Genomic DNA, 27161 nt, shown 5'->3' with positions numbered 1-27161 from the left:
TCACAGTAAGCAATGTTTTCTACAACTGCTCCTTAAATGGAGGATCAATACAGAGGTCTTTTCCTGTTCAAGACTCTGTAACTGAAGCTTTTAGAGGCATATGCACTCATTGACCACCATATTGGACAGTTCCTCGATTTTGGGTTCACCGTCCTTGAAGTACAGAATGACCAGGGGCTCATAAGTCTTAGGTACACAGCAGGGGTCCCCTGGGGCGCTAGGCTTGATCTTGTTGTACAATGTCATGATGGAGGTGTGATGATTTTTTTTCTCAACTCCCCACATAAAAGAACACTGTCCTGCGCAGTAGTTTGGGTAGAAACCTTGTGGTGCATGTATCCAATTCCACCGTAAATCCTTTCGAAAGTCCACGTAAAGAGAGCGAAGGCAGCAGCGAGTCTCTTTTGGTCGTATCCGGCAGTAATCCGAATTAAGAGATCGCCTTTTTCTTTTTGTCGACTGCACTCGTTCATTAGGCACAAACCAGGCGAGAATATGCGGCCATGGCTCGTCGTCTTCGCTTTCCGCATTGTTGAGCACTGGATCGACATCGCCCAGATAAATTGGAGAGACATGCCAATCGTTTCCCGTAGGTAAAGAACTTGTAACAGTCACTGTCAATCCGTGGTTCGTTTCTGAATCATCTAACCATCCCTGAACCACTGAGGTCACATCGAAAGAGATCCATTTCTCTTCGGTGGACACGCTCCATTTTGTGCTTAGCACAGCGGAGCAGCCATGTATGTTGTTTTTGTCGTATTTTCGTGTGTTTTCACAAACATCAATTCGCACATCACTCACAGGATGTCGCTGGTTTGGTGTCTGATAAACGCGCAGCTCTGCCAGAGACACGCTAACTTTCTCCTTCACCAGCCTACTGGTATTAAACCTCAGCCAGTATATATCTTTGACATTCCTGTCTTTAGAACCTGTGAAAGAGTCAAGTTATTCTGTCAGTTCGTTACTTATTTCACCATATCGTTCTCTGTTGCACAGTGGTAGAGCATCAGAGCGCGAAATCTGAAGATCTAAGATTTGATTCCTCATGGGAACTCAAATCTTTCCTTCGTCAAACTCTTCGTCAAACAAGACTTTGGAAAAAAAACTTTCTTCATCTTGAATTTCGTTTGAAGTTTTTTTTTCAATGCATACAGAAACTTATTCAAGAACAGTGTAACCTCGTCCACTTACTTACAGCCATTTCTGTCAAAGTACATTGTTTTGTCTGTTTTGTTTTGTCTCGCCATTCTCTCAAACTACAATTTTCGTTCCCTTCACAGTCAGATTAACAGAGTTCCAAGCGTATTTTCCAGTTCTTGTATTTATAAATGATAATTTTATGGGGCTGTCATGACAAGTTAGCAAGAGAAAAGCGAATGTGGCGTTAACTAAAATCTCGGTATTCATTAAATGAAGACAATGGATCATGAAACGACAAAACTAATTATAAGTTTTTTTAAATGTAAATCAGCTTTAGGGTTATCATGGCATACTCACTTGATACAGCCGTTCGCGCGACCTCTTTTTCCAGCAGAATTCGCTCAACTCTCTTCGCGAAAAACTCTTCGGTGTCAATCTGGGAACGGCAAATTTTCGTTTCAAGTAAAAGCTTGTCTTTTTCCCTTACCGCACTTTTGTAGGTCTGCAAGACCTGACGACTCACATTCCAAACAGTTTCACTTTCATCTGGGGGCATCTTTAAACCGAGCTTCGCCAAAATTTGTCCTTGGACAGTAATCAATCTTTTCTCTCGTTCCACTTTGCTGTTGCACAACTTACATCCACTTATAGGAGGAACTTGAACAACATTCATCCATATAGCGGACCAAATACAGGTGGAAAAGATCCCGAACATTTGAAATAGCACCGACATTATTTCGAATGAGATTGCACCGAGAGTTGAATTAATAAGGAATATAGTGCTAAATGAATGTCCGTGTAAAACACAATTAAGATCTCTTCAAATGGCAGCCTCATTGAAAGCACCTCCTTTGATAATTCAAGCTTGAATTGAGGTGACGAAACAATACTGATGGCTCGCAGGTGGTAATTAGAGCTTATGAAGGCAAAAATATTAATTGTTAAAAGGGATTACAGTTTTCAAAACAAGAGAACTTTCTCTGAACGACCGCTTGTGTGCGTGGAGTAGCTCAAAATGTTCCGAAAAATTTTGCATATTGTTGAAGAGATGGAAACGTCTGGCAAAGTTGTCTTGATGTTCATTTAATATCGTTGAGAGGGAAAATATACTTAACACTAAAAGAATAATACTCTTCAACGGAACAAAACGGGAAACTTGGCCAATGAGCTCGAAGGAGTTACGCCGCACACAAAAAGCGCAAGAGTCTGGCTTTCTTATCTCTAAATTTTTCTATGCAAGTTGTCTCGCTCGTATTTACATTTACAGTTTTTCTTATACCTATTAAAAAAAGATTGGCACTTTTCGGGGATAATAAAGCTCAATGAGATGAAAACAATTACATTCGATTTCATGCTAATAGATGTCTCCCTAAGGATTCAATGGACTAATGGCTGCCTTCATTACTCCGCTGCTTTTCAACAGACTGACGGTTTAGTAATCCTAGGCGTTATTGTCTTTATTTCCTCACAAGATAAAAATTACATGTATTATGTTACAAAACGGAAACGTTAAAAAGTGGTAAAAAGGTTAAAAATAATAAAATTGTAAACATTTATAAACACTACGCCACAACGCTACCTTGTATTTGAAAATTAGACTAACAACATAGGAATCTTTAGAACGGTTTGGATTAACTTTGGGGCAATAACATGATTTGTTTCTATAATCATATTTCTTTCCTGGCTTTTTCTTTGGGATTAAATTTCTAGGTGGACGGAAATCTAACTTTTGACACTTTATGAGGGCCTCAATGGAGTGTTGGCTTTTACGGCTAATGGTTAAAATTTAGCCATTTTAAGGCTTACAGTTAATTTATTTCCGTTGCAATTAAGAGAAATTTTTTACGGTTAACTTTTGTTACGACCAACGATTAAAATTTTGCCAATTTTTACGCCTGACGGCTAATTTTTTTTGCCGTTTTATGGCAAAACCTCATTGACACCCTCGTTTATTGCATATTTTTTTTGTCTAGTTTTTCAAGAAGTTCGCTTGCGTTTTTGTTTTAATTTCACATGAGCTAAGTAAACGAGTCACATCTGTAATTATGACAAGGTCATTAATTAGAAGCGATCACAAACTTAACTTGGGCTGCCAAAACGTCTGTTGTTTAATTAACTTTAAGAGGTCAATTTTTGCTGATAATTTTTGTGCATCTACATCTTACATTCAACACTGTTGCGGTTTATGCTATTTCTCTAAGGGACCAGTCCACATTTATCATCAAGAAGGGAGAAGAGTGGGCTTGAGGATCTCATTACTCTCAGGGGGAACAGAGGGGATTCAGTCGATGCTAACAGAGTATAAGGGAGAAAATTGACTGCCAACAGAGAACTACAGAGCCGTATAGAGGGATTATGAAAATTTTTGTGACATAACCCGAATATTCCGAACCCCCTCCCCCCCGGCGATAAATAATTACCAGCCATAAATTATTCTTCCATCTCTTCCCTCTCCTTTACTCAATATGTAAGCTACACTTGCTAAAAAAGGTAGTAGAGCTCGATCTATGCAGTAGCGCCTTGTTTATCGACACGCACAGGACTCCACCACAGTTACTCTCTTGTCACCCAATATCTCTACTCTGGTGGATTCTGGGTAACATCCTTTTTGTCTCGTCTTGGTATGGATTACGCATCGCCTTGCTCTTGACCCTGATTCGTCTGGGTTGTTTATCCTGTGTAATGAAATGAATCAGTGGGCAGACGGTTACATCCAAGAGCATCAATGTTCTACCATTATCCAAATCTATCATTGTACTTCCCTTTAGGGACCGGTCATTTTTCACCCTGTCTGGGGGTGGGGAGGACAGAGGATTTTGCGGATCACACATGGTTTGCAGGGATCTTAAAAAAATTTGAGAGCCCCATGGTCCACCACTCGAAAACATAATTTCTGCTTAGCAACGTTTTAATGCTTCATAGATAAACTGGATTTCATCTCATTCTCACAACAATACTTACCAGTAAAGACATTCACCCTTCACATGTCCAGAACAAGTTCCGACGCAGCGTCCAACATCAATGATCTGAAAAAAAATTGAATAAACTGAAATAAGATAGCAAAAAAAGTATTCACCTTCAACATTATTGTACCTGTCGGAAAAGCGATGTTTCTTTAACCAAAACGCACCGACGAATATTTATTAAAAGCAAAAACTGGATCACAGTTATTTAAACCTAGCCTTCTGATTGGCTGAACGGAGCCACGTTATGAGCTTGTAACCTCTTGTAACCTAATAGTACCGAGCTCAACGAAAAGAGAAAAAATTCTGTGAGCGAGCTGTGAAGCAATGCCACTAAATTTGGTATGAAAATGGTTTAAGGTATTTTACGGAAACTTAAGTCTATTTGCTATATGCATAACATGATTTGTTTACATGTTGTTTTTTTCTTCCGTCCGTTGTTAAACCAAATAAAATCTAGTTGGTAGTGTTGTTTTTAGTGCGCGCTTTTGCCAAAACAGTTCTTCTACGCAAGCTTGTCGAACATGAGATTATTATAACCAACTATTTATGATATCATCTCGTATTTGATGCGCCCTCGTAGAATAATTGTTAATTAGTTACTGAGGTTCATTCATATTTGATGGTTTCTCTGTCGTGTAGGAGTAGTAGTACTTATTTGTCTTACCTCTGTCATGGTTGTATTGTTAAGTTGGATTTGAACAGCCTCATTATGTGAGGCCCTATAGCATTTTCTCTCACACCCGCATGATTGAATCACCTCAACACATCTGGCCCCTAAACATAAAACATTCGGCCAGTAAGCTTTATTAAGTACATTGCAACAGTCGACGGACTAGGTGAACAATGTAATTTTTTCCTCAAGCCAAGTTTAACATAATTGTATTAGAAGTCATAGCCCGTTTACGATATGTTCATTATTTAAAGCTAGGATGGGGGTAAGGGGCCGGGGTTTTTGGTTGTGTTACGATGATATTTACTGGGTCCCTCCATAAAGCTCGGTGATATTCCCATGACCCCAGCAGTTAATTGGCAGTCAATTTTCTACAATCCCTCCTTTGTACTCTGTTGACAACGACATTCCCCCCCCAGGTTGACGTTATTGTTCCTTACCGTTCGGACCCATAATTGTGACGGTTTTTGAAGAGGTTGATCGGCATTTGACGTCGCGTGCGCCTGAGAAAACGAAAGAAACTAAAATTAATTGAAGGCAACCCAATCAAACAGGTCAGAAGGCCTGGTTACCCATACAGGACCCTTGTTATATATCATGATCTGGCTCACGTCCTAGCTCGTCAAAAAAATATTTGTGGGGGGAAACAAGCCGCCACAAAATAGACGGCTATGGTTTCAATCATTACGGTTAATTCAGATTTTCTTTGCCCCGCGCTCATAACAGATGTGTGGTATCATTTTTCACTAATCCATAACGAAGTCTCGTACCCATACCTTCCACGGTCAACCAGTTACATGGTAGGATCTGGGTACGAGATTATGCATAACCTTGCTCAAAATTCACAATTTGTCTTTCTCTTTCCATGCGTGTGTTAACGGAGCAAAATACTCTCGAAACTATTCTAGTCCATTCTAGACGTTAAGTTAGAAAACGGAACGAAACAACAAACCATGCAATAGCAGAGGCGAATTGAAAAAGTGAGGGAAGCTTGGAACGGGTCGCGTAACCCGACCCAAGCCTCCCTAAGCCGCTCCTGTCGCGCCGTTGAGTAACGCGCTTCGTTTTACCGACTGACTGCCTGGAACAGGCTAAAACAGAGAAAATGTTTAACGCTGACATTAAGGAGCATATATGAATTCAATTAAGACACCACTGACGGCATTTCTAGATTCCAAAGGGTAATCCAACCTTCCCAAAATTGATTTATAACAATTTTTAAACGTTAACCGCCTTTTTTCTTATTTTAACCTGGCTGTTTAACTGTTATGTAGTAAAGCTTTATTCCTCATTGTTTTCCTTTCAAGCGAGTTTATCCAAACAATAAGGATCCAAAGAAAAAGGCTATCATGATTCAAACAATACTTTGATCGCAACAACCAGTGCTTAGAGAAGAAAAATGCTTTACGAACCATACGTTCTCCCATTAAAAAGCATATATGAAGATTGGCTTCTTAACGCGTTTCGAATTTGTTATTCAGAAATTGTCTTCAAGAGTGCAAAATATTCGAACATGGATGATGCCATTTTGAAAAAGAGCTCATTAACATGGCTGCACACACGACGCCATTCTTACTTGCATCAGAACCTGCCATAAGTATCTATCATTTGGCGCGCTTTGAACCCCAACATAAGCACTTACCGTGTGAGAGGCACTTTCCAACGCACTGACCAACATCTACTCTCGTTTCAAACTTAGTCCATCTGAAAAAGACTTGCTCAGAAGGCATACGCTGACATTTCTTTTCACGTGACGTACAGGTGCAGCTGAGAGCGCTTGTGACGTCACGAACATCGCTCAAGGACCTGACGGTTTTTACTTCGGCCAGGGAGGCAGTGCAAAAATTGGTACCAGGACAAAGTTTCTGAAAAATGTCAAGGTATGTGGACACGTAAGTACGTCTTATGTAAAGAACACACTCGCTACAGGGGAAGTCTCGTTGCTTCGGACATTACGCATCTCTATATCCAATTGGTTAATTCTTGTAAGAACAGTCTTCAAGGTAAAATAAAACACGTTTCAAATGTGAAAAGGTTCGAATGAGCTAACTTTTCATTATAAACTACCGTCTTATGGCTTCTCGCGGAAAGGAATTTTGAACATGTTGCGTTAAAAAATTCTTGCAAGTGAACATCGTTTTTTTGCCCTCGTTTGTTAATGCGGCGCAAAACCCCTTTGCAGCACTTCTGGTGCGCATTATTAAATTTTTGTCGGAACTGAATCGCGCACATCAATCAGTCAGATTTCAGAGTAACGCTACGATTTTTCTAAACCCATCATGAAACCCGGTAGTTAAGCCTGAGTAAGAGTGTGGACGTATTAACTCTATACACCCTAACATCAGTATGCATATTCTCCACACTGCTCTATATACATTTCCTAAGGAGCTGACAGAGAGAATTTGTTTGCCAACCAAAATCTTCCTTTTCCGGTGACCATTTCCTTTATTCTCATGACCTTAATGTGCGATTCAGGAGTGACTTTGTAGGGAGAAATTAGATGCTCGTCACTCTTAGGATTTACAGGGATGCATAGCATTACCCTCCCTCATCCTCCGATCTATTTTAATCGACCATCACTTCCTGGTTTGTTAAACCCCGCTCTTTATTGCACTCCGGTTGTGTAACGAGCTCAAGAGCCTCTTAACTTCTTAGTTCTCAAAGGATATTGAATAAGTGGTTTTAGAGCGATTCTTCGCGAGTTTCAACTGTTTTTAATGCACGAAACGTTTACCCATTTGTGCGCTTCTAAGCTAAAACTCGTGAATCGTAACTTGAAAATAAGTTGATACACACCTCATCTTCCTCTAGTTCCTGATCGTTCCTAGTGGCGTCTACAATACTTGTTTGACAACTAATCACGTTGATTTTGTGTCCAATTCCTGAAACGAAATGATACGGTTTGAACACTTGAGGTACTTATTGCTGAAAACAGCAAACATCACGCGCTGGCAGCAAGTCACTCATCGTCAAGTGTTTTGATTCCGTGTAACTTGACGCTCTGGTATTGCTTCTGTTTATCTTTTTTTTGTGTGCTGAGAGGTTGGCATTTCGTGCACATATTGTAGACTGGTATTAGAGCTCTTAAAGGTCCTTGAAAGTAGACGCAATTTTTTTGTTTTTCAATCCTACCTTCCGTCATTCAACGACTTGGCTCAAATTTAACTCTCTGAAGAATATCTCTACAAAAACGCTTTCGACACGCTTTTCTAACTTTACTTAGGACGTATGCTACATACCTACCCTTCCTGAAATGGCCTTCGCCTTAACAACCATTGGTAGTATAACCCTTTTTTTCGTGAGTCGATGTGGTTACCCCTATCCCACATGCAATGTGTGTTCCGGACTTTTAAATGCTTCCACAAGATGTACTATTATAAATAGCCTAAGATGAGGAATCCACTGTGCTGGATCAACAAAACACTACGATCAGTATACTGTGTGTGATCAACAAGTTCAGCTGCTCGTGAAAAACCGCCAATGTCAAGTGTTGGGACACGTGATGTGTTTTTTAGCATAATCTTTGTTTTCGGCTCCGAGTGTTATTCTTAATATAGTACTGACATGATCTTCGATAGTGTTTGTATACTGGTTTATCGCTACACGTTTCTTACAGCCATACGCCATCTTTCTCAAAATAACAACGTGGAAAGACAAAAGATTAATACACATGACCATTCTTAGATTTGAAAATCGTCGGCTACCAAAATGAACCTTTTTACGTTTAAAAGAATCGAGAGCTGTAGATAGTTTGGCCGGACACCGGAAGCTGAAAACATGAATTGTGAAACGGAAATGAAATTTAAATTCGTTTTTCAATGCGCATTCTCCCTTGTTGTTCCATTGGTCTCCACTTATTTAATTTTCGATTCCTTTTACTCTTCATTTTTGCGTCTCAGAGCTAGAACCGAAAGCACTCATACACCCCCTGCACACGTTTTGTCTTCCCTCATTAAATTTGTCTTTTTCGGTTCCATTTGCCTTCTCGCGCATAAGTTTCTTACGATCTTAATAGACTGTAGTTGAGAGGAAAGAAAACACATTGACAATTGAGATGGAATAAATAGAAATGTTTTTTCCTCTCGTTGAAATTGAGGAAACATTTAACAGTAAACAACTGAAAACAAGCTATTTTGAATGAAAAAACTTAACGTTATAACAATGAAGTTGGTCTGTGGTAATAAAAGACTTGAACTCTGTTGTTCAGCACTTGCATTCCAATTTAGCACAGTGAAAAACAGTTTTTTCTCTTCTCGTTAGCATTGTCTAAGTTGTAATCTCGAGTTTTCCTTAATTTCTACATCTGTGGTATACCTGTATGCACTGTGCCCGTGGTTGTCCTGTGACATATTCTCCTCATCATGTTATGTTTCTGAAGCCAGTAACCAATAGCGCTGTCGGGAAGTGAGTTCAAGGGTCCTTCTAAATATAAGAAGAAAGTATTAATTTAGAAAGTGTTTGTAATTTTTTCGTATTTGGTAGTAATTGATTCAATACACTCCTGTATTTAGCTGGTTTTCTTCTGCATGTTACTTTTCTCGTTGAGCCCTTTTGCGTCACGAGTCGAGCTATCACCATAAAACTAAAGTCAAAATTTATGTTAATCTAAGCTCGAGAGTTGCCGCACAACCCATGAAACCCTTCAACGCGGCAAGCTAACTTTGCGGCAAGAAGCGAGGCGCTCGGCGACCTGGTTTCAAACTTAATTCATGAATTGGTTCAATGTATCTTAAATGGCTAAAAACTGAAGGGAGATTTCAGTTGTTATTTCGCGTCTTAAGTCATGATTTTACTTTGCGCTACTAAATCATATTGGACTTTTGAACCCGTCCTCAAGCAACTGTGATAGGGACCTGACGTAAACACAAACCAGGACAGCTTCGGAAACGAATAAACTGGAAAAACAAATGATTTATGTGCAAAACAATCTGCACGTGCGTTATAAACTTATTAAGTTTCCTAATCGTCCTCTGAAAAATAACAACGCGAAATCGCTAGATGAACGGAAACCCCAACACCAAAGATTTCACGTTTCTCTTTGGAACTCTAAGATGCCGGCCTTCGTTAAAGAGAAGGTCTGACGGTGTTAAAACATTAAAAACATCAAAATGTATGCGGAAGGGTAGCGAAAAATGTATGTTTATTGTTAAAGGATGTTTTTTATGTCGGCGTTTTCGCGGACGTGCTGGCGTGAGGTCCTTAATTACGCTGCTAGGTCAAATCCGTTCGGCAGAGCAATAGCGTGAAGTTTGAAATAGAACTAATTCAATCAGTGCCCGTCAAAACAAGACTTAAACAACAGCATACAAAATAATAATTTAACTTAAGTTTGATCGCCTCAACTCTTGCAAAAATAGTTCTAGTTTTGCTTGTTCTGTATAACTAGTTTTATTGACAAACAAACAAATGATACTGAGAGAAAGGCTGTAATCTGGTGTAATAACATGAAGAGCTGCCAATGTAAAGTTTTTTCACTAAACATGTCTTCTGATTAAACTGTTCAAGTCACCTCTTCATCCCCTAAGTACTGTTGGATTAGTCAAGGAAATTCCCTATACTGGAGTATTCCGGCATGGGGTAAAACGCAGGGAGGACATCTTGTCCTAAAAGCTTTACACTTAGTAAATCGTATTACGTCGAGATGAAAAGCGAGTTTGCCACGCGAGATTGAATTCGAGTCGAGAATTTTTCTCGCAGAGCCTAGGGGGTATTTTCCACAGAGGCGCCAACCAATTTACAAGATGTAAAAGGCCTTATTTTTAAAGGAGCTGTTCCCTTAGAGACAAGCAAGATTTATCTAAAAGAACGGCTGATGTAGAGTGGGATTAGTCCATTTTATAATAAGACCAGACTAAATCACTTCTTATTTTGGCAAAAACAAGTGATTTATATAGCTTTGGTTTTAAGTATCACAAAGTTGATCGCATTTTCGAATTTTTGGTGTCTATTCATCTTATTTCGTGTCATCCTGTTAATTCGCAAAGCACTGAGTATTCTGTCAAGACAGAACGCCGTGTTTATTACACCTAAACAAGCTTGACACACGTTCGGCTTATGATTACGAAAGGCTCGAAACGCCGTCAGCTTTAAAAACTCACCACCGTGGCCAATGTACATTATCAACTCAGCTGATGAAATCAAATCACCCTGACTTAAGTTTGCCCCCTCCCCCCTCCTCCCTCCCCCCTCGCCGTTAGAACAACGTACTATTAACTTCATACTACGAATTTTAAATATGAAATGAAGTGAGCGTCAACCTCAAATCTATAAACAGCTTTTTTTTCTATATCGCCAAAATAGACAGTTTTATGCTGAAGCAATTAAGGCGAAACCGTTATATTTTTTAAGCTGCACCGTGCCGAGTGGGGCGCATGGTTTACTGCAATCATTGGCATGTGATCCTCTATGTTTTCTGAGATGCTATCAAAGCAGCAGATAAGCATCAGCTATTGAACTCGATGACTTCCTCGGATACGTGAGTCAAAAGGGGTTTGAAGAAAATGTCGCAAATAAACTGATTGAAACCAACTTTCCTTACTTATCATTTTGGAACATTTTTAATGAAAAAACAAGCTTAGAAGTAACTTACCTTGGTTGAAATGAAGACTTCTCGGCTCTGTTTTTCTATGCATGAGGAACACAAGGCACAGGCAAACGGAAACTGGTCGAGACATTTCTGCTGTGTACGTTTGCAATCGTTTTCAAGCACAGAATAGCTTCGTTTAATACTCTTTACCGTATTTATATACATTCAATAAGGTTCTGCCTTTGCGCTTTTATTTTTAAGGCACGAGTTGTGACAATACTGTCTGGTTTAGGATGTTTTATTATAGCAATTTTATTGTAATGTGTTTGTCTCATCCAACTTAAACAATCAAAGTAGCTAAGTTTCCATTCTGTCATCTTCTATTGGTTTGATGAGAGCCACATCGGTTGCAACAAACCGGGTCTTTTTTTTTGTTGTTTCAATCTCGGATTCTGACAATGAGGCATGTCTAGATCCACTCATTATTAAAAAAATTCGACTTATGAATTTTTCTACGATTTCTTTATAACGTGATTAACAACTAAACGCCTTTTTTTTTTTTTTTCATTCTTAATTTCGCTTGTTGGGATTATTGTGTCTGGCAGTTAGGGGATATTATTGTCTTGAATATACAATTCAAACAATATTTTTAGTTAAGTTTTTATCGAGTTGGTTTTTTAATTTTTTTATCTGTTTATCTTATCTTTTTCGCGAAAGCTGATTTTACCAACTGTGAGCTTCTAACCCGTTCTTTTTCTCTCGTTAGACTAAGTGTCTCAATTTATACATATTTGCTGTACGTTTTTTTTTTAAGTCATATCTCAGGTAAACAGAACACGTAGAACTTTATAACTTGAAGAGAGAATGAGAGAATCTCGGCAGGAGAGAATGAGCCACAGAGGATAAAAGAGATACATGTTACAAAGTGTCCTGTTTATTGCCAGAATATTAATTTCGATGCAATGCAATTTAGTTTGTATTCAGACAGCTCAAAAACCCCCGACACTGACCTGACTTGTCTATATCAGTGTCAATACGTTTAAAATTACAACATTGGAAAATTACACTTTTGTTGTTCATTGTGCTGAGTTGACCCTCGTACTTAAACAACAAAAAAAACGTGTGTTTGCCTCCTGAGTGAAAAACACAGAAAGTATATTTAAATCAAAACAAAACAAAAAAAGGGGAGAAGGGTCACTGAAAGAACTTAAGTAAGGATAAACTCAAATTTTGTCCAGAGATCCTGAAAATTAAAATTGATCCCAGACTTTACTTGGAGACAAAGCTCTCTCAAGCAACTATTCAATGCAATCCACCTGTGCACTTTTAAGAGTCAGTTGGGTAGAATTCTAATGAAGGAATTATAAGTTAATTAATACAATTTTTTGTATGTTGACAAAAGGTCGAACTACTTTTCTTAGCTCGGAAAAAATCCGTTTCTTTTTTACATTAGAATTACTTATGGATAAAAGTGCCCAGAGATCAGGACAAACAGGAATATTAGTTAAATTGAAGACGGTAAATTCAAATCTTGCGCTATTTACATGACAGTTTTTGCCAGCGATGTTTGATTTTGGCCAAAATTGTAAGACGCCGACAATTCTACTTTTTCTCTTGCTCTCTTTTTACCGCATTATTGTCTACTCATTAACAAAGTTGTTGCGCGCATTGTAACAATCTAGACAACAAAGACTACTTTGCAAACACGTGGCAAGCTTAACTTTTAGAAGAGAGCTTAGAATATGAAACAAACCGATACCGACAAACGCGTGTGTATCAATGAAATGTTGGCTTGCTCACCACATGTGCTTACAAAGAAAAAAAATTCCCTTTTTGTGATGTCCACCGTAAGCCGCCTGAACTTATTTAACTTGCCGCCAGAGTAAGCGAAGGTATTATCAGGTTATCGCCATCAAAGACAGGACAATTTCGGTAGAAACCACAAACGCACATCTTTACTTGGCCGGCGGAAAAAAACCGGTCTACTTGAAAGGTTTGCGTACGTCAGCAGAGGTATGACAAAGCTTATAATTAAAGCGACTTTGTTTTACAACGATTCACTTATAGTAAACGTGTGAAATGAAGATATATTTCTTTCATCGAATGAAAGAAATGATATTGGATTTGTCTAGTTAGCGCAGTGCGGGGATCAATATTATCCCCTGGGCGATCGGTTTCAATCTGACTTCCTCGATACACGTGGTGTTGTCTTCTATTTTGGAGTGTGCGTTTCAAGTATATCGCATCAAAACCTGAGATGTGCTACGATTTCGCAACCACTTTTTCCGTTTCCGTTCTCGTCAAAAATCCCAAAATTCAGTTTGAGAGAACTTTCGTAGTTCTAGAAATTTGCCTGAACTTCTAAGCCAACCTTGTGAACCTTGGAACGTGGTGTGGTTCGAATAAAGTTTGAAAAAAGCTTTTGACGACTGACCAATATCAACCCGTATTCTTTTGAAATACCAGTGGAATGTAAAAACAAAGAAATATTCGAATGGAGGAATAAAAAATTCATTGTTTTTATGATACTTATGTTGATTAAATTCCTCTTGGATGAGACATATAAACACGCAATAAAAACGGGCGATATTTTCTATCTGTGAGATTTTTTATCCTTATTTGGTAGGCTGTTGACAACGTAAAAAATACAAGAAATACTATTCATGTCGCTGGTCGTGTCTTTTCCCTCTAAACAGCTTATAACAAGCTTTTTCTATTTAAGGTGTAAAGTACGCACCAAAAACCTAATTAGACAAAATAATTAGCTTTCATGTCTACAGTTTTACGACTTTCTCTCATTCCCATCTAAATTGAACTTATCATTTTTGTTTTATAGACGCCGGATAAGCCATAAAAAATGATCGTAATTCCAATCCGTGCCGTTTTAGTATCAGAACTTATTTTGGAGAGAAATGTTCGAAGATCTTATTAACTAAAAAAGGAAATGGAACAAAACTCTCTTGTCGTGAATGTAGCCGAAGCTTGCAAACATCCTTCTTTCAGTGTTACATAACGAGTAAGGAAATTCTCTAGAAATAAACGCACGCGAGTGTATGAGCATTGGTCGGAATAGTAAACAGTTCTGGATCAGTGAATTACCTTTGGCCAGTTTTACCAGAAACTACTTTTAAAGGATCCACCTTTTCGCTCACCGCTAGTATCTATATAGTAAATATTATTCAATAGCTAACTGATGTTACATAACATCCGCCAGCTTGTGTTCCATGTATGAGAAACTTTAAGGATCATCTGCATTCTAAGTCACCGTTATAAGTCACAGTTCAACGTTGCTTTTAGATTTATGGTTAACAGTAAGAATCATGGTTGAAAGAGATTCAGAAAAGCAATGCCTTTTGTGTATGTAGATCACGTTACAAAGTGAAGAGAAATTGTGGTAATTTCTAGCTCACACTTTTCTCTCTGAAGCTTTCTTCGATGCGGACCTAAGCGATGAAATGCAAGAACTGCTTAGGACTCGACGACGGCTTCTTTAAATAAACAACAACAACAAAAGAAGAAGAAATAGAGAAACAAAACGAGATTTTGATACCCCTATCTTAAAATTCCTGGGTGCAGGTTTGACTGAAATTTTTTGGAGACGCTGAATTAATGCCCGAATCATCGAGGTCTTGGAAAGTATTAGAAACGTTTTACGAGATTAAACCATTTCAACTCAAATTCTAAAGACTTACTGGGCGCATATCAATAGATTGAATCTTTTCCAACCAGTTGTTTTAACTGAAATATTGCAAATATTCAATTAAGGCGGAGAAAATATGGAGCTGAAACTTCACTGAAACCACTAGGTGCTACAATATTTCTAAAGACTGCAAAATAGATTTTTGACCTGACTCAGTAAATATAATTTCGGTGAGCTAACAGACAAGTACGTAAAACCGTCACTAATGACGAGACATCTTAAGGCTGCTCGTCGTTAAATATCAGCCCTAAACTGAGAAGGAAATGTAGCTTAGATCGAATTCAATCAAAACCGATTTTTTTGTTGTTGTTTTCTCGCGCACTCAGTAGTTAATTAAATCAGTACAATTTAAAAGCTTTCCTTGTTTTGGGGGCCTTCGCGAAGTCCGTTATGTTTCGTGTATTCCTGTAAAGCACTCTTTGTAGAGCCCTCTTAAAACTTGTCCTAAAGGCCTATATCTATTTTAAATCGGCCCAAATTTCTTACAGTTATCTTTAAGACTACAGACCAAATTAGGCAACCACAAGTTCTGCGTTCTAGCGCGATGTATTTTTTTCCGCGTTTTTTCGTAACCGCAAATTTGTAAAGCTGGCAAGTTTGAGGTGTCTAACACCTTGGAAAAGCCTTCCGTCTCCTCACATTTATCATCAAAGAGACCTACAATGGTAATTGTACAATTCCGCACTAAAGAGAAAAATGAAATATTTTTCAGAGTAGTTGTTCAGGGATTAGTTGTTTGGTTTGTGTCAATACTGTAAGGTTTTCGGAAACTCAGTGAAACGTCATTTAAGTCATTTATGACGTACGTATTAAATTGTTCATTTTTCCGTAGATCATTTTCGAACATGACCAAGCGTAAATTATTTATTGCTTGTTGTCTAATTCTTTATATAAATTTTGGTTTACGTGTTTGTTCGAAAAGTGCGCAACTTCCGAACGGAAAGGAAGTAAAATAGCAAAGTTGCTGGAAAGGCTTAAACCAAAATTGCGGCAGATTAACAATGTTATGATATCATCGACCTAGCGTAAACCCGGCGAAATCCAAGAAACGAAAACGACCTATAATATCAATCCTTAGGCTGTTATATCAATAACTCGAACAGCCTGTAATGACATCGCGATTTTGTTTTTACTTCGGACAGTTTAGCCTACAATATCGTCCTCCGCTGACAAAATTGAACAATTTCCAATTAACTATATTTAAACAAACACGTATGATAAAAGATCTCAGTTTATTTTGGCGGGTCTTGCAATTTTACATCGTGCAATCATTTCCGAATTAGACATCTCTCTCTTATCACTAATATCAGTGTTGAAAGTTTGAGCGTTAAATAAATTTCCATCACGTATGTTCAGGTTCTCAAGACAGATTTCTAGATTAGAATCTTTGAGAAGGAACTGAAAGGGCGGGTGCGTGGGCCCAACTTGGAACACATATCGACGTTTCTGTTCCAAAAGCAGTTCATTTACAATATACGTGATTCGTAATTATACACTAGCAATAGCTAATCTCGGCTGACGCAAAAGAGGAACTGAAAATTGACATTACTACGTAAGGCGAAAAGTAACTTATGAAGTCGGTGTCAATCAGTTGAGTTCGTGTCGATTTCGTGGATAAATTCATCTAGAGCTGAAGAGAAAATCTCAATTTTAACAGTGTTAATCGTAATTTGTGTGTTCTTTCCTTTTATATTTCCCATTTTTTCCTAGTTTGGTGGCTCATACAAGTAATAAACAAGAATTATTTTTTTAATTGACGTCAATTAATCCTTTGGGGATTTAAGAGTAATTTAATTACTGTCGTAGTCTAGTAACACTGTTGGCAAAATCTACATTGAGTTCTTAACTGGAATTTGGGCCTGTTGTTTCTCCTTGCAAAATAGACAAACCCCAACCGCATTTTTTTAATTGTTCTCTTTCAAGATTTCTTGTTCTGTGATTGAATTGATCACAAAAGGGCTGATGTCCAAGAAATTTAAGTCTTGGGGAATTATTTTGAATAATGATCTATATTTCACACTTAAAACATGATTATGCAATGCAATTACTTCGCGGCATTTTGAGTCATGCAAGTGTAACGACATGAAAAAATAATCTTCCACTTAAAGGGAATGTAGATATTAATATATTTTTTTTTGTTTTAGAAATATAGAAAGAAGAATCTGTGAGGCAGGAGTGGGAGAAGGACAAATAAAGTTTTAACAGATTGCAAATGACCTACTCAAACAATTTATAAAGCCAAGTTTTTCGACAATGTGTAAACCAGGAATTAATTCTTCCTAAGTGAGGGAATCCGGTCGATATTTTCAATTTTGTCTCTTTGAGAGCGATGCGTTCCATGGCTAGTTCCCTATAAGGATGTGTTGTTTGTTATCGTAAAATGTTTACTTGTGAAAATGTGAATGTTTATCTCAATGGTATTGACCGGCGAGTCACAGTGCAAAGAACAATGAGTGTGATGAGATCAACGCGCCATTGGTTCTTGGATTGTATGCGCTGATTTTTCCTGGAGTAACTTAACTAGCCGGTTAGCCAAGTACCCAGTCTGGGCAAAAAAATTTTCAGTCAAGGGCATTTGAGCGTTAACTTCAGCCACTGCCACAACAACAATGCTAAATGCCTATCATATTTATTACCGCCTATAAGAGAGGTTCGTGGAAAGAGTAAAGTGCCTTTTAAAAAACCACTGAGTTTGGCTGATTTAGCTGTCGACTTGAATCAAACAAAACAGAGTGTCGTTCGAATTTTTTATCACAGTAGATTGATCAGTCGAGCTTAGGTAAGATTATACTTCGGTCTACTAGTTCTACAGAATTAATATGGGAATATTTTTACTTTTGAATCTGATTTTTTTGTACGTGTTGTTCATTCTCTTGTATTGTTACACGAGTCGCGATAAATTGCTGCCGAGCACGCGACTGTTTGAGAATAATCAGATAATCCAAGATAGAAAACTGCACAAAGAGTATAAGTATTTATACTTATTAATGCCTTTCATAAAAACAAGCTGATTAATGTTTTTTAGCTTGTAAGCCAACAATATGCTTTCACCTCAGAGATTTGTATTTTTAAGCCCTAGTTTCTTGAAATTACGTGCGCTGTAACTCCATTCAATAAGAGGTGTCAAAAATTAGCTCTGGCAAGCTCGAGTTGCCGATTTTCCTGAGCTATAATCTCCAAACTTTTGAGCTTAAAATTTTGTGGTGGCATAAATGCGACGTGCTACTCTCAAAAGTTCAACTGAAAATGTCAACTGAGGGGCAATTTGGTTTGGAGGTTTGTTTACAACACGTTTTGAACGAAGGTCTTGATCTGTTGCCGGCATTGTGTTTAGGCTAATGTATAACCGATTTGCAAACTCTCTGAACAAACCCAAACCGCATTCATCTAAAATATTTCCTCAGGCTCCGCAGACCTTTGAATTTTATTTAAGTAGTATTGAGTTGTTTGAGAGCGTGTTTCCGGCTGTCACTTAGTCAACAAATGGTTCGGACAATAGGTGTTACCCAAAGGCCCTTGTTTGCTCAGCCAAAGAGTCTCCTGCGAAGGCGGAAACGCGGAAAGGCTCCAACTTGGCGAACTCTTACGTGTAACGAATACCTGGATAAGTTGCAAGGTTTGTTTTGCTTCTCAGGCATTTTTTGTTTTGTTACACTCCTGGCAAATGGCAATGGCGCCGTGAAAAATTTAAGTTGAATTAATTTTCAAGCGAGTCAGCAGAACTCTCTCTCAGTTTCATTTCTTAAGAATATCTGAAGGAAGAAATTACATTTCCCCGGAACACTTTTAATCGCCAGGACAGAAACTTTGAAACAAATTTTAGATATTTCATTTCGTTATTTGAATGGAAAAATTACCGGAAGCTTGAGAAATAAAGAGCTAAGCCAAGCATGCGATAAATGTTAAATAAGGTGGCAATTGTGTGCAATTTTCGATTAATTTCGATGCACTTCTTCAGCACTGTTCCTACTAATCTTACGACAGTGAGTTTGTTTCCATCTAATTACAAGCTGCGCCACTCAATGACGTTATCCATGATGAAAAAAAAGTCTTTATCTCAAATTCATCGAGAAACCAACATAAAGAACGCTAAAAATAAATTCCGGCCAGACTTGCTTTCAAAATCAACGCAGCAAATATAAGATTGAAAAAAGCTGACGTTCATGAGGTAATCATATTACTAATATTTAGTAAGGACAAACAATTTCGTCTTTCCCGCAACTCATTCTCAAATAAACATTTATGGGAAATTCATTTGAATCCTAATAAAACGGTGATTTTATGCCGTGAGAATATTTTGACATATGAAGAACATGATTTCCAGGTTTCAACCGGTGCAGAAAACCGAACATACAAGCTTCAGAAGTTAAACGAAAAATGCTCAGTAGCTTACTCGAAGCTGATTAGCTTTCTTAGAAAGGTTTCATCTAGGAACTGTACAATTAAAGCTCTTTACTAGTCAATGATTTAATGTACATCCTTTATTTCACCATTCAAATAAAATTAATCACCTTTTTAAATAGATTTTCATCGTGTTTTGTAATCGTTGCAATAGAAGGCCTTCGTCTCCCTCTGGGAAAACCCCTGAAACACCTTCAAATCTGTGACGTGAAGTTACAGCAATGCTGAACAGGCCGGGCCCTAAACGCATTTCTTTTATCAGAATAGAATACTTTAATCCTACCTTTGTTTGCCAAGTAATTCTGGAAATTATTTTATTATTGCATAAAATTTTCCGCTCAAATGATCCAAGTAAATTTTAATAATACTTGGGAGTATAGCTTGCGTAAAAGGTGAAAAAAAGCCAGCCAAAACTTCCATGTATCGACATCAATTAACGATATGATTCTCCCACTGGAAAGGAAGAGCTAAAACTGGACTTCAAAGGCGTTGACTTCGAAGAATATTTTTGTAACTATTTCGTAATTTTGAGCGGATGGGGAATAAATTCAGCATAACATGTCTGTTAAAATTTGTTTAGTTTTGCACGACGCAGTTCCTGCTAAAATGTATATAGATCCATTCCTTTAAACCTTGATCAAACTTGTTTCTTTTACGTCAACAGCATCGCAATGAGTCTTAACCAACCCGGAAAATTTTTGAGAGCTGCCAAGGTAAAAAAAAAATTTCTATGTTAAGATCATTGATGGATTTGCGTTAAACTGCTCTGTATTTTAAGACCATTTGAATTGGTCACTTATGGAGCTGTTACTGTGGTTGGCTGTAGGGATAGTCTTCCTACCCAACCCGCGCTTTCCGCGTATACAGGGCTAAAAAACTCCCCAGGATCGTTTAAAAAAACCGATGTCAGCATTGTGTAACTCGCTGACAAGTAAGGGCGGGGTACATTGTCCAGTATTTGTGGGGAAATAGTCGGATCAAATCGGGAATTTTCGGAATGCCGACCACTTGACGACGTCTGTCAATGCGTTTAAAAGGCTCGCGTGTCCGGTCGGGGTTTGTATAAAGAGCTGGTCGGCAGACGAGACAAGTTAATCATATCTCGTATCTGTAAGGTCAATTGCTCCTGGATTCCTTGACATACAAAAGAACTTGTTGCCGCGTGAAAGTGACATTTCGTACGAACTCAACATCTAAATGGCGAGGCGACTACTCAGTGCGTTGGTTCTCTCTGTTTTGTGGCTTTCACCGTGAGTAACCAATTTGACATTGTATGTTTAATCTTCGACTCCGGCTTCTTCTAAGACTTCCAAGATTTTAAGCGTACTCTTTGTTCAAATTTGCAGATGTATTGCTAAACCCACCAGAAAGTCATCATCAGCAGTAAGTATTTTTATGTCTATCATCCTTTCTATGCAAAATCGTTGGCGGTTTCTTATATATTGAAATTCCATATCTAACTTAACAACTAAACAGCGTTTGCCCGAAATACCTTGTTTGAAAAAACAAAAATTCCAAGCTTGAATTTAAGTTGTATTAAGCCTTAAGTTAGGGTCGGTTCCCATCACAGTTTTTTTAAATATAGTTAGATGACCTATTAATTGTTCGTGAACTTTTCAAATTATTTTTTATTGAACGCTCGTCTCACAAACAAAACCCGCAACGAGTTGACTTCCATCAAAGAATTTACGTCATTTAAGCAATATCAGTAAGATTCGTATCTAAAAGAGTTTTGTAGTTTTGTTATTGCTTCTCGGCACAAGAAAACCACTGAACTGAAATATCAGTCTGACTTTAAAAGAAGAGTGACAGCAATTTATCCACAAAGAATTTCGCCGGTTAAGTCCGCACAGCTGGAAGATAATAAAACTTTAGTGTCAGGGGTCAACGTCCTGCTATTCGAGAATTTTGTTTTTCTTGGCAATTTAAGCGACTTTGTTGAAACTCTAAGTGAATCAAGACGAGTGAACGCGAGAACCCGAGAACCTTTAATTGGCACAAAATCAATTTACAAAACTCCCACGTTCAATTCAATTATCCGCCGCGCGCGAGGCCCACGCGATGTTTACCTAGCGCGGTTGTACTAATTTGTTATTTGGCGGCATAGCATCCAAGGCTCTGCAAAGCAAACTGGTATATCCTGCGAATTTTATACCTTAAGCTCACCGAAACCGCAGCGCGAATCTTAACGATTTGCCGAAAGTCGCATCACCCTGGTAGGTCTAATGTATTTGAATTCAACGTAATTTTTCTAGGCAACAAATGCACTGGAAAATAGCGGAATCAATCCCGGAGATGTGGTAAATAACGTCCAAAATGTTGTCAGAATCCATACGTACAAGAGGTTGTATTCCAGAAACAGCGCGAAATTCGTGCGAATCCATCGCGATAAAGTGGACGGCATTGGAAACAAACACGATCCCATCGGTAAGTCTTTTACCATCGATTTCTCCTTCCGCCGAACTCTTAGTCTGGATGATGAACTATCATAATAGGGCAAAGAAAATCTTAATCGAATTTCATGGACAGTTCAAAGTTGAGCACGGACGAATTTTGGCCAGATTTCAAGGGAAATTTTATGAACTGCGACTGCAAATGTAAACATCGCCGCCGATTTTAAGTGACACTTAATAACACAATTTTGCAAATTTCCAATTTTTATGAAATAACTGATACCGTAGTTGATTGATTTTTGATGCGAATTTTATTTAACTGTACAATAGTGCGTCCTCTGCATCCAACCAAATTTGCAAACTTTCGTTTCTGTCGAGCGCGATTTTTTAAGCAGCGCAATTTTCTCTTAAGAGCGTGACAAAACAGCAGACTTTCAAATCGACGTGCACAGTTATTCAATTTGCTATGCTAAGTTGTCACGATATTATCATTTGTTTTGCAGTTACGATGAAGCTAGAATCTATGGGATCCCATGGTCAGGTTATATTGAAGTCGTACGATGGAAGTGTCTGTATTTGTCTTGACAGAAGCGGATCGGTGGTCACAAGAGTAAGTCCTTAAAGTTTTAATTTTTACTAATTCCGATGTAGAATGATGACCACCAAAATGTATCAGCTGTAATTTTTGGTGTAACGATAGCTTCGTCGTACAGTAGAAACAAGCAAGAGTTCTCTGCTGGAGAGGAATTGTTGTATTGTACAATCGGAGAAGTGGATAAAGTAATTGCGAGTCTAGTGAAGGATCTTGTTGTCTCAACCGTATTGTAAGCTAAGAAGTAACCCTCCTGTGGCGGGGCATTTAAGGGTATTATCGTAAAAAATCAGGCACCACTCACTTGGGTGATTTGGCGATATTTTAAATCATGCTGCGCGAAACAATGTCAAGGAAACAGTTATGGGGTGTTCCAACCAAGCTGGGCGAGGATTTCTCACGGAAATTACACAGTCGTAAATTACCTTATACGGATTACTGATTCCGTGTTGACAGTGCCCTCGACACAAGAAATCACTTGTTAGTGTTCAGGAGCTTCTAACTCCGGATGAGCTTCGCGAACTGCATTTTTTTGTTGCGGATGTACGCAAAACAGGAAATTTTTTTCTCAAGTTCAACTTATTTCAAACAGCCCTGCCTCATTTAGACTGAGGAGTACGCTTTAACTGTTCAGAAAATTTCATTCGAGAGAGCAACCGCAGACAGGAAAGTGTTTGGAGCGCAGCCTCCCGTGAAGTATTAAACAAGATCTGAGAATCAATACCGGACTGGATGAGATCGAAAAGTAATACGGGCAAATCATAAACCACCACATACCCCACACACAAGCGATTGGATAGTTTTTTTAACATCGATAGCAGATAGAAATGTAGTCAAGAGCTTTGAAATGAATGCGAATAAGGTGTAGGGGTGTTCGAGAACGTTCGTTCACGTACGGATGTACATACGTGATGGATAAGCGAGAGGGATGGGCTGCGAGCGAGTTACACCCGCCTCAAAGGCTAACCTGAAGAAAGTGTCAATAAACTTATCAGTGAATAGGGACAACGATGAATCATCGTGAGACAACCACCTGAAAAGGTGCTTAATATCGATTGAATCAGGGTCTCTTAACCTTGATTGAACGATTAGTCGGTGTCTGATAATATCATACCAAAATGCCCAGACAGATCATATCGTCTGGCCTTGGAATTAGCCAACGTTGCAAGGGCAAGCTATCAAGATTTTCACACTAATGTTTGAGACGAATCCTGCCATGAAACGAAGATCGAAATGAAGTTTTCCCAAAAAGAAAAAGAGAAACAACTCTTTAGGGCGATATTGTTCAGAAAAGCGATGAATTAATAGGGCAAAACTTTTCATTTCCGTTCGGTGGTTGTCACGCCATGAATAAGGTATCTATTACTGTACCTGAAAGAAGGTTTTCTATGGTCAATCTTTCATGATATGGACTCACCTCCCAAACTGGCAATGTATATAAACCAGATAGGATCATCTTCACTGAAGTACTGACATTAATAACACTTGTATTATTTCACAGCCGTCGCATCAAGTGAAGACAGACCTTGGTTGCATCTTTCATCAGGAACACACGTCTAAGGGCTACACGCGGTACCGATCAAAACTGAACAAACGGTGGTATCTAGCGATCACCAGGGATGGAAGAACAAAGTCAGCGAAAAAGGTGCGCTCGTCGCAAAGATCAGTGCAGTTTATAGAATACACCATATAACAGAAATAATGTTAAGAGTCTTTAGGTTATTTATTTGAAATTCAGAAAAATTATTTAAAGTATTTATTACAAAAAAAATTTCATTTAGTATTTATATTGTAACAGAAGTTACTCCATTCGTGAGAATATAATTTTGGATTTTTTGATATCATATGAACTCATTTTCGTAAAAAAGGTATATTTACCTGAAAATATTAATTTTACAAGGCTCTTTAAAGGAGAAACAGAAAAAAGATGTTATTAAAATGTTCGTATGAACTCACTTTCGTAAATGAAGGTTTATTTACCTGAAAATATTAATTTTACAAGGCTCTTTATAGGAGAAACAGAAAAAAGATGTTATTAAAATGTTCGTATGAACTCACTTTCGTAAAATAAGGTTTATTTACCTGAAAATATTGATTTTACAAGGCTCTTTATAGGAGAAACAGAAAAACATGTTCTTAAAATGTTCATATGAACTCATTTTCGTAAAAGAAGGTTTATTTACCTGAAAATATTAATTTTACAAGGCTCTTTATAGGAGAAACAGAAAAAAGATGTTATTAAAATGTTCGAATGAACTCACTTTCGTAAATGAAGGTTTATTTACCTGAAAATATTAATTTTACAAGGCTCTCTATGGGAGAAACAGAAAAACTTGTTATTAAAATGGTTCTGAGATATCTTACCAAAATATAATTTACTTTTGTATATTGAATTCTACAAAGTATTCGATATTCGAGACAAAATTATTTTCCTTCTTAAAAGGAACCAAAAAAATGCTTCCAAATAGTTTCAAATTAATTAGTCACGCATTCTTGTCTCAAATATAAAATAACTGACAATACCACATTATTGGTACATTTGAACATTGTTACATGGCCACTAAATTAAAATAGTTTGTTGACTTAGTCTAATATTGTCAAATTGTTATATGCGAGATTGTATTTATTGCCGATTATTTTTAAATATTTATTAACGTCTTTTATTTATTTAAAAGTTATAACTGTTCATTTTATTTCAACGAAAAAGCCTTACAAATATATTTATTTTAGAATATATATTTATAAATATTTTGTAATATTTGTATTTATTTATCTATAATATCTATATAAACAGAGAGTAGGAATTTAGGAAAAATTGTAACAAGATTTTAGCTGATGATTAAAATAAATATTTAATTTAGATCACCGAAATGTTGTTTCGTTTTGTTTGACGGGTCTAAAAACTTCGCTATTTAGCTCTCGATTGTGTTTGGAAGAAATACCGTATTTCCTCCAATCAGCGCCCACGCTCTTAAACTCCGCCTTCCCCCGTATAAGCCGCCACCCCATCAGCCAAAATGTCAAACAACCCCCCCCCCCGCCCTTCACGTGCGAGACCCCCTTCTGCAGGAAGGAAGGGCGTTAATCCTTCTCCCTCTCCCTAACCTGTTCATCGGTAAACAGAGGTGAACTTGTGTCGGATGATAATTCCACAGTATGGTTTTGGGATTGTCATCCATCCTCCACTTCCTCAGGGCTTCCTAGTGATACCACTCTAATGACGTTTCCTGGACGATACTCACTTAGAGCCTCTAAAAAATTTCAAATGTTCCCTTGGCTGGCCAAGCTTTTGTTTTGATTCACCTTACTTTCACTCACTGGTCAGGATTTCGTCCATGGCCAAAATGATCGAGCATTCCACGAAAAAAATTTTCGAAATCCTCTTGAGAGGGTAAACGAAATTTAGACAAAGACCCTGTTCTCGGATATGTCGGCAAGGACCCTACATGTTTGCCTGACTTGTGGATTAGCGTGTCCCTTCTTTTATTGAAATTTTAAATAAGTGCCCAGGCGCTTATTCGAGAAATTACGGTAAACTTACGAACAACTCCTCGAAACTCAGTTCTTACTAAACTGAAAATACGTGGAGCAAAGTAATCGCTTTTCACAATTTCATTTTCCGGATAATGTAAGGAATACACATCAGAAGATATTTGATAAACACCCCTTAGCTTACTGAAGATGTAGGTGACATAAACTTTACCCTTCTTGATGCATTACAGTAAAAGACGCCAGTGCTTGTGTAAAAATGTACAAGCATGTTTTTAGCTACCAAGGTTTATTCTAAAAATTGGCTTGAGAAGGCCCACTGGGTCCTCTTCTTTAATTTTAGGGGAGGGGGGGAGCCGCTTTTTCAAGAAAGGGGGCCCAAGAGAAGGATACCTAAAAGGTTGTTTGAACAGATTTGTTAAGTCTAACGGGTGAGAAAATGAAGAAGAGAGAGGCAATTTAGACAGTAAGGGGCTACAAAGTTTACGGTGAGTATTACGTACATGCATGTGGCAGCCCTCGTATTAATCTCGTTGTCATCTGTGTTTTCGAATATTTAACAAAAAGGAATAATGTTAGTTATGTGGAAAGAGGAAAACCGAAGGACCCGGAGAAAAATTTCGTAGCAAGGACGAGAACCAACAACAAATTCAACCCTCATGTGAAGATCGAACCCAGGCCACGGCGCTCTCGCCACTGCACCATAAGATTTCTCACACTACTTCTGTGTCAGCTCACTACACCTCCGGCGAGAAAGTTCGAATTTATTTTCCACGGAGTATTTTCTTGTCAACAAGTTAAAATCGATACTACCTGATATGTCATGAGTTTATGAAATGAAATATGCCGACCCATATAATACCAAGACTTTAGCTGATAAAATGGCCGGATTAATTGACAGATGGCTGTAGCCTATCACCAAAAAAAAGTCAAGTTATGCCCTAACTGTCATTTAGACATACTGTGTAATTTCACTCATGACAGGATTCAAAAGACAAATCAAATAAATCTATCCGACAAAAACGCCGCCGTAAACATGATAAAATGAAGGAGATATGGATATGTATACGAATAAAGTTGGGAGGGAAAGTTACGATCACGCGCAAATCCTTCTGGATCGATCCCCCAAGAGTTTTTAAAGAAAGTACTGTCCTTACCGACTTTAGCATGACTTAATCTCTAATCTATATTAGAGCATTTGGTAAGAAGATTCACAATTGTTCTAGGGGCGCCATTTCTCTTTCCCCTCTCGATCTGCAACCTTTACAACGACAATATGGCTCT

At 38.0% G+C, this 27161-nt stretch overlaps 3 protein-coding genes across 3 annotated transcripts; 1 reads left to right on the top strand and 2 right to left on the bottom strand.

Moving 5' to 3' along the window:
• Positions 1-90: 90 nt before the first annotated feature.
• LOC131799646 (transforming growth factor beta-2 proprotein-like) lies at positions 91-1813 on the bottom strand. The gene is made up of 2 exons (XM_059117348.2): positions 1498-1813; positions 91-929 (listed from the first exon to the last, which is right to left on the bottom strand). The coding sequence occupies exons 1-2, from the start codon at positions 1811-1813 to the stop codon at positions 91-93; spliced, it is 1155 nt and encodes a 384-aa protein (XP_058973331.2).
• Positions 1814-2713: 900 nt separating this feature from the next.
• On the bottom strand, positions 2714-8209 carry LOC131799645 (uncharacterized). Its single transcript, XM_066170043.1, has 7 exons — positions 8016-8209; positions 7573-7658; positions 6419-6641; positions 5217-5279; positions 4771-4880; positions 4102-4166; positions 2714-3815 (listed from the first exon to the last, which is right to left on the bottom strand). The coding sequence occupies exons 1-7, from the start codon at positions 8050-8052 to the stop codon at positions 3665-3667; spliced, it is 735 nt and encodes a 244-aa protein (XP_066026140.1). The 5' UTR covers positions 8053-8209; the 3' UTR covers positions 2714-3664.
• A 12279-nt stretch (positions 8210-20488) lies between these two features.
• LOC131799661 (fibroblast growth factor 1) lies at positions 20489-25227 on the top strand. The gene is made up of 5 exons (XM_059117359.2): positions 20489-20653; positions 20750-20786; positions 21659-21830; positions 22300-22406; positions 23890-25227. Exons 1-5 carry the CDS (start codon positions 20601-20603, stop codon positions 24079-24081), a joined length of 561 nt encoding a protein of 186 aa, XP_058973342.2. The 5' UTR covers positions 20489-20600; the 3' UTR covers positions 24082-25227.
• The last annotated feature ends 1934 nt before the right edge of the window (positions 25228-27161 follow it).

The sequence above is a fragment of the Pocillopora verrucosa genome, chromosome 7 (genome assembly GCF_036669915.1).
Source record: "Pocillopora verrucosa isolate sample1 chromosome 7, ASM3666991v2, whole genome shotgun sequence".
Taxonomy (NCBI): domain Eukaryota; kingdom Metazoa; phylum Cnidaria; class Anthozoa; order Scleractinia; family Pocilloporidae; genus Pocillopora; species Pocillopora verrucosa.
The sequence above is the reverse complement of the archived record's forward strand: the minus strand, read 5'-3'. Positions and strand labels throughout refer to the sequence as shown.

Bases quoted from the DNA above. Each gene is read 5' to 3' on its own strand.
- LOC131799646 (XM_059117348.2), bottom strand. From the start codon at position 1,813: ATGAATGTTGTTCAAGTTCCTCCTATAAGTGGATGTAAGTTGTGCAAC. The intron at 930-1,497 runs GTGAGTATGCCA...ACTCTTTCACAG, and splicing joins CGCGCGAACGGCTGTATCAA to GTTCTAAAGACAGGAATGTC.
- LOC131799645 (XM_066170043.1), bottom strand. From the start codon at position 8,052: ATGGTTGTTAAGGCGAAGGCCATTTCAGGAAGGGTAG. The intron at 7,659-8,015 runs GTATGTAGCATA...ATTTCGTTTCAG, and splicing joins GGCCATTTCAGGAAGGGTAG to GAATTGGACACAAAATCAAC. The intron at 4,881-5,216 runs GTAAGGAACAAT...TTTTATGTTTAG, and splicing joins CACAATTATGGGTCCGAACG to GGGCCAGATGTGTTGAGGTG.
- LOC131799661 (XM_059117359.2), top strand. From the start codon at position 20,601: ATGGCGAGGCGACTACTCAGTGCGTTGGTTCTCTCTGTTTTGTGGCTT. The intron at 20,787-21,658 runs GTAAGTATTTTT...TAATTTTTCTAG, and splicing joins CCAGAAAGTCATCATCAGCA to GCAACAAATGCACTGGAAAA. The intron at 22,407-23,889 runs GTAAGTCCTTAA...ATTATTTCACAG, and splicing joins GCGGATCGGTGGTCACAAGA to CCGTCGCATCAAGTGAAGAC.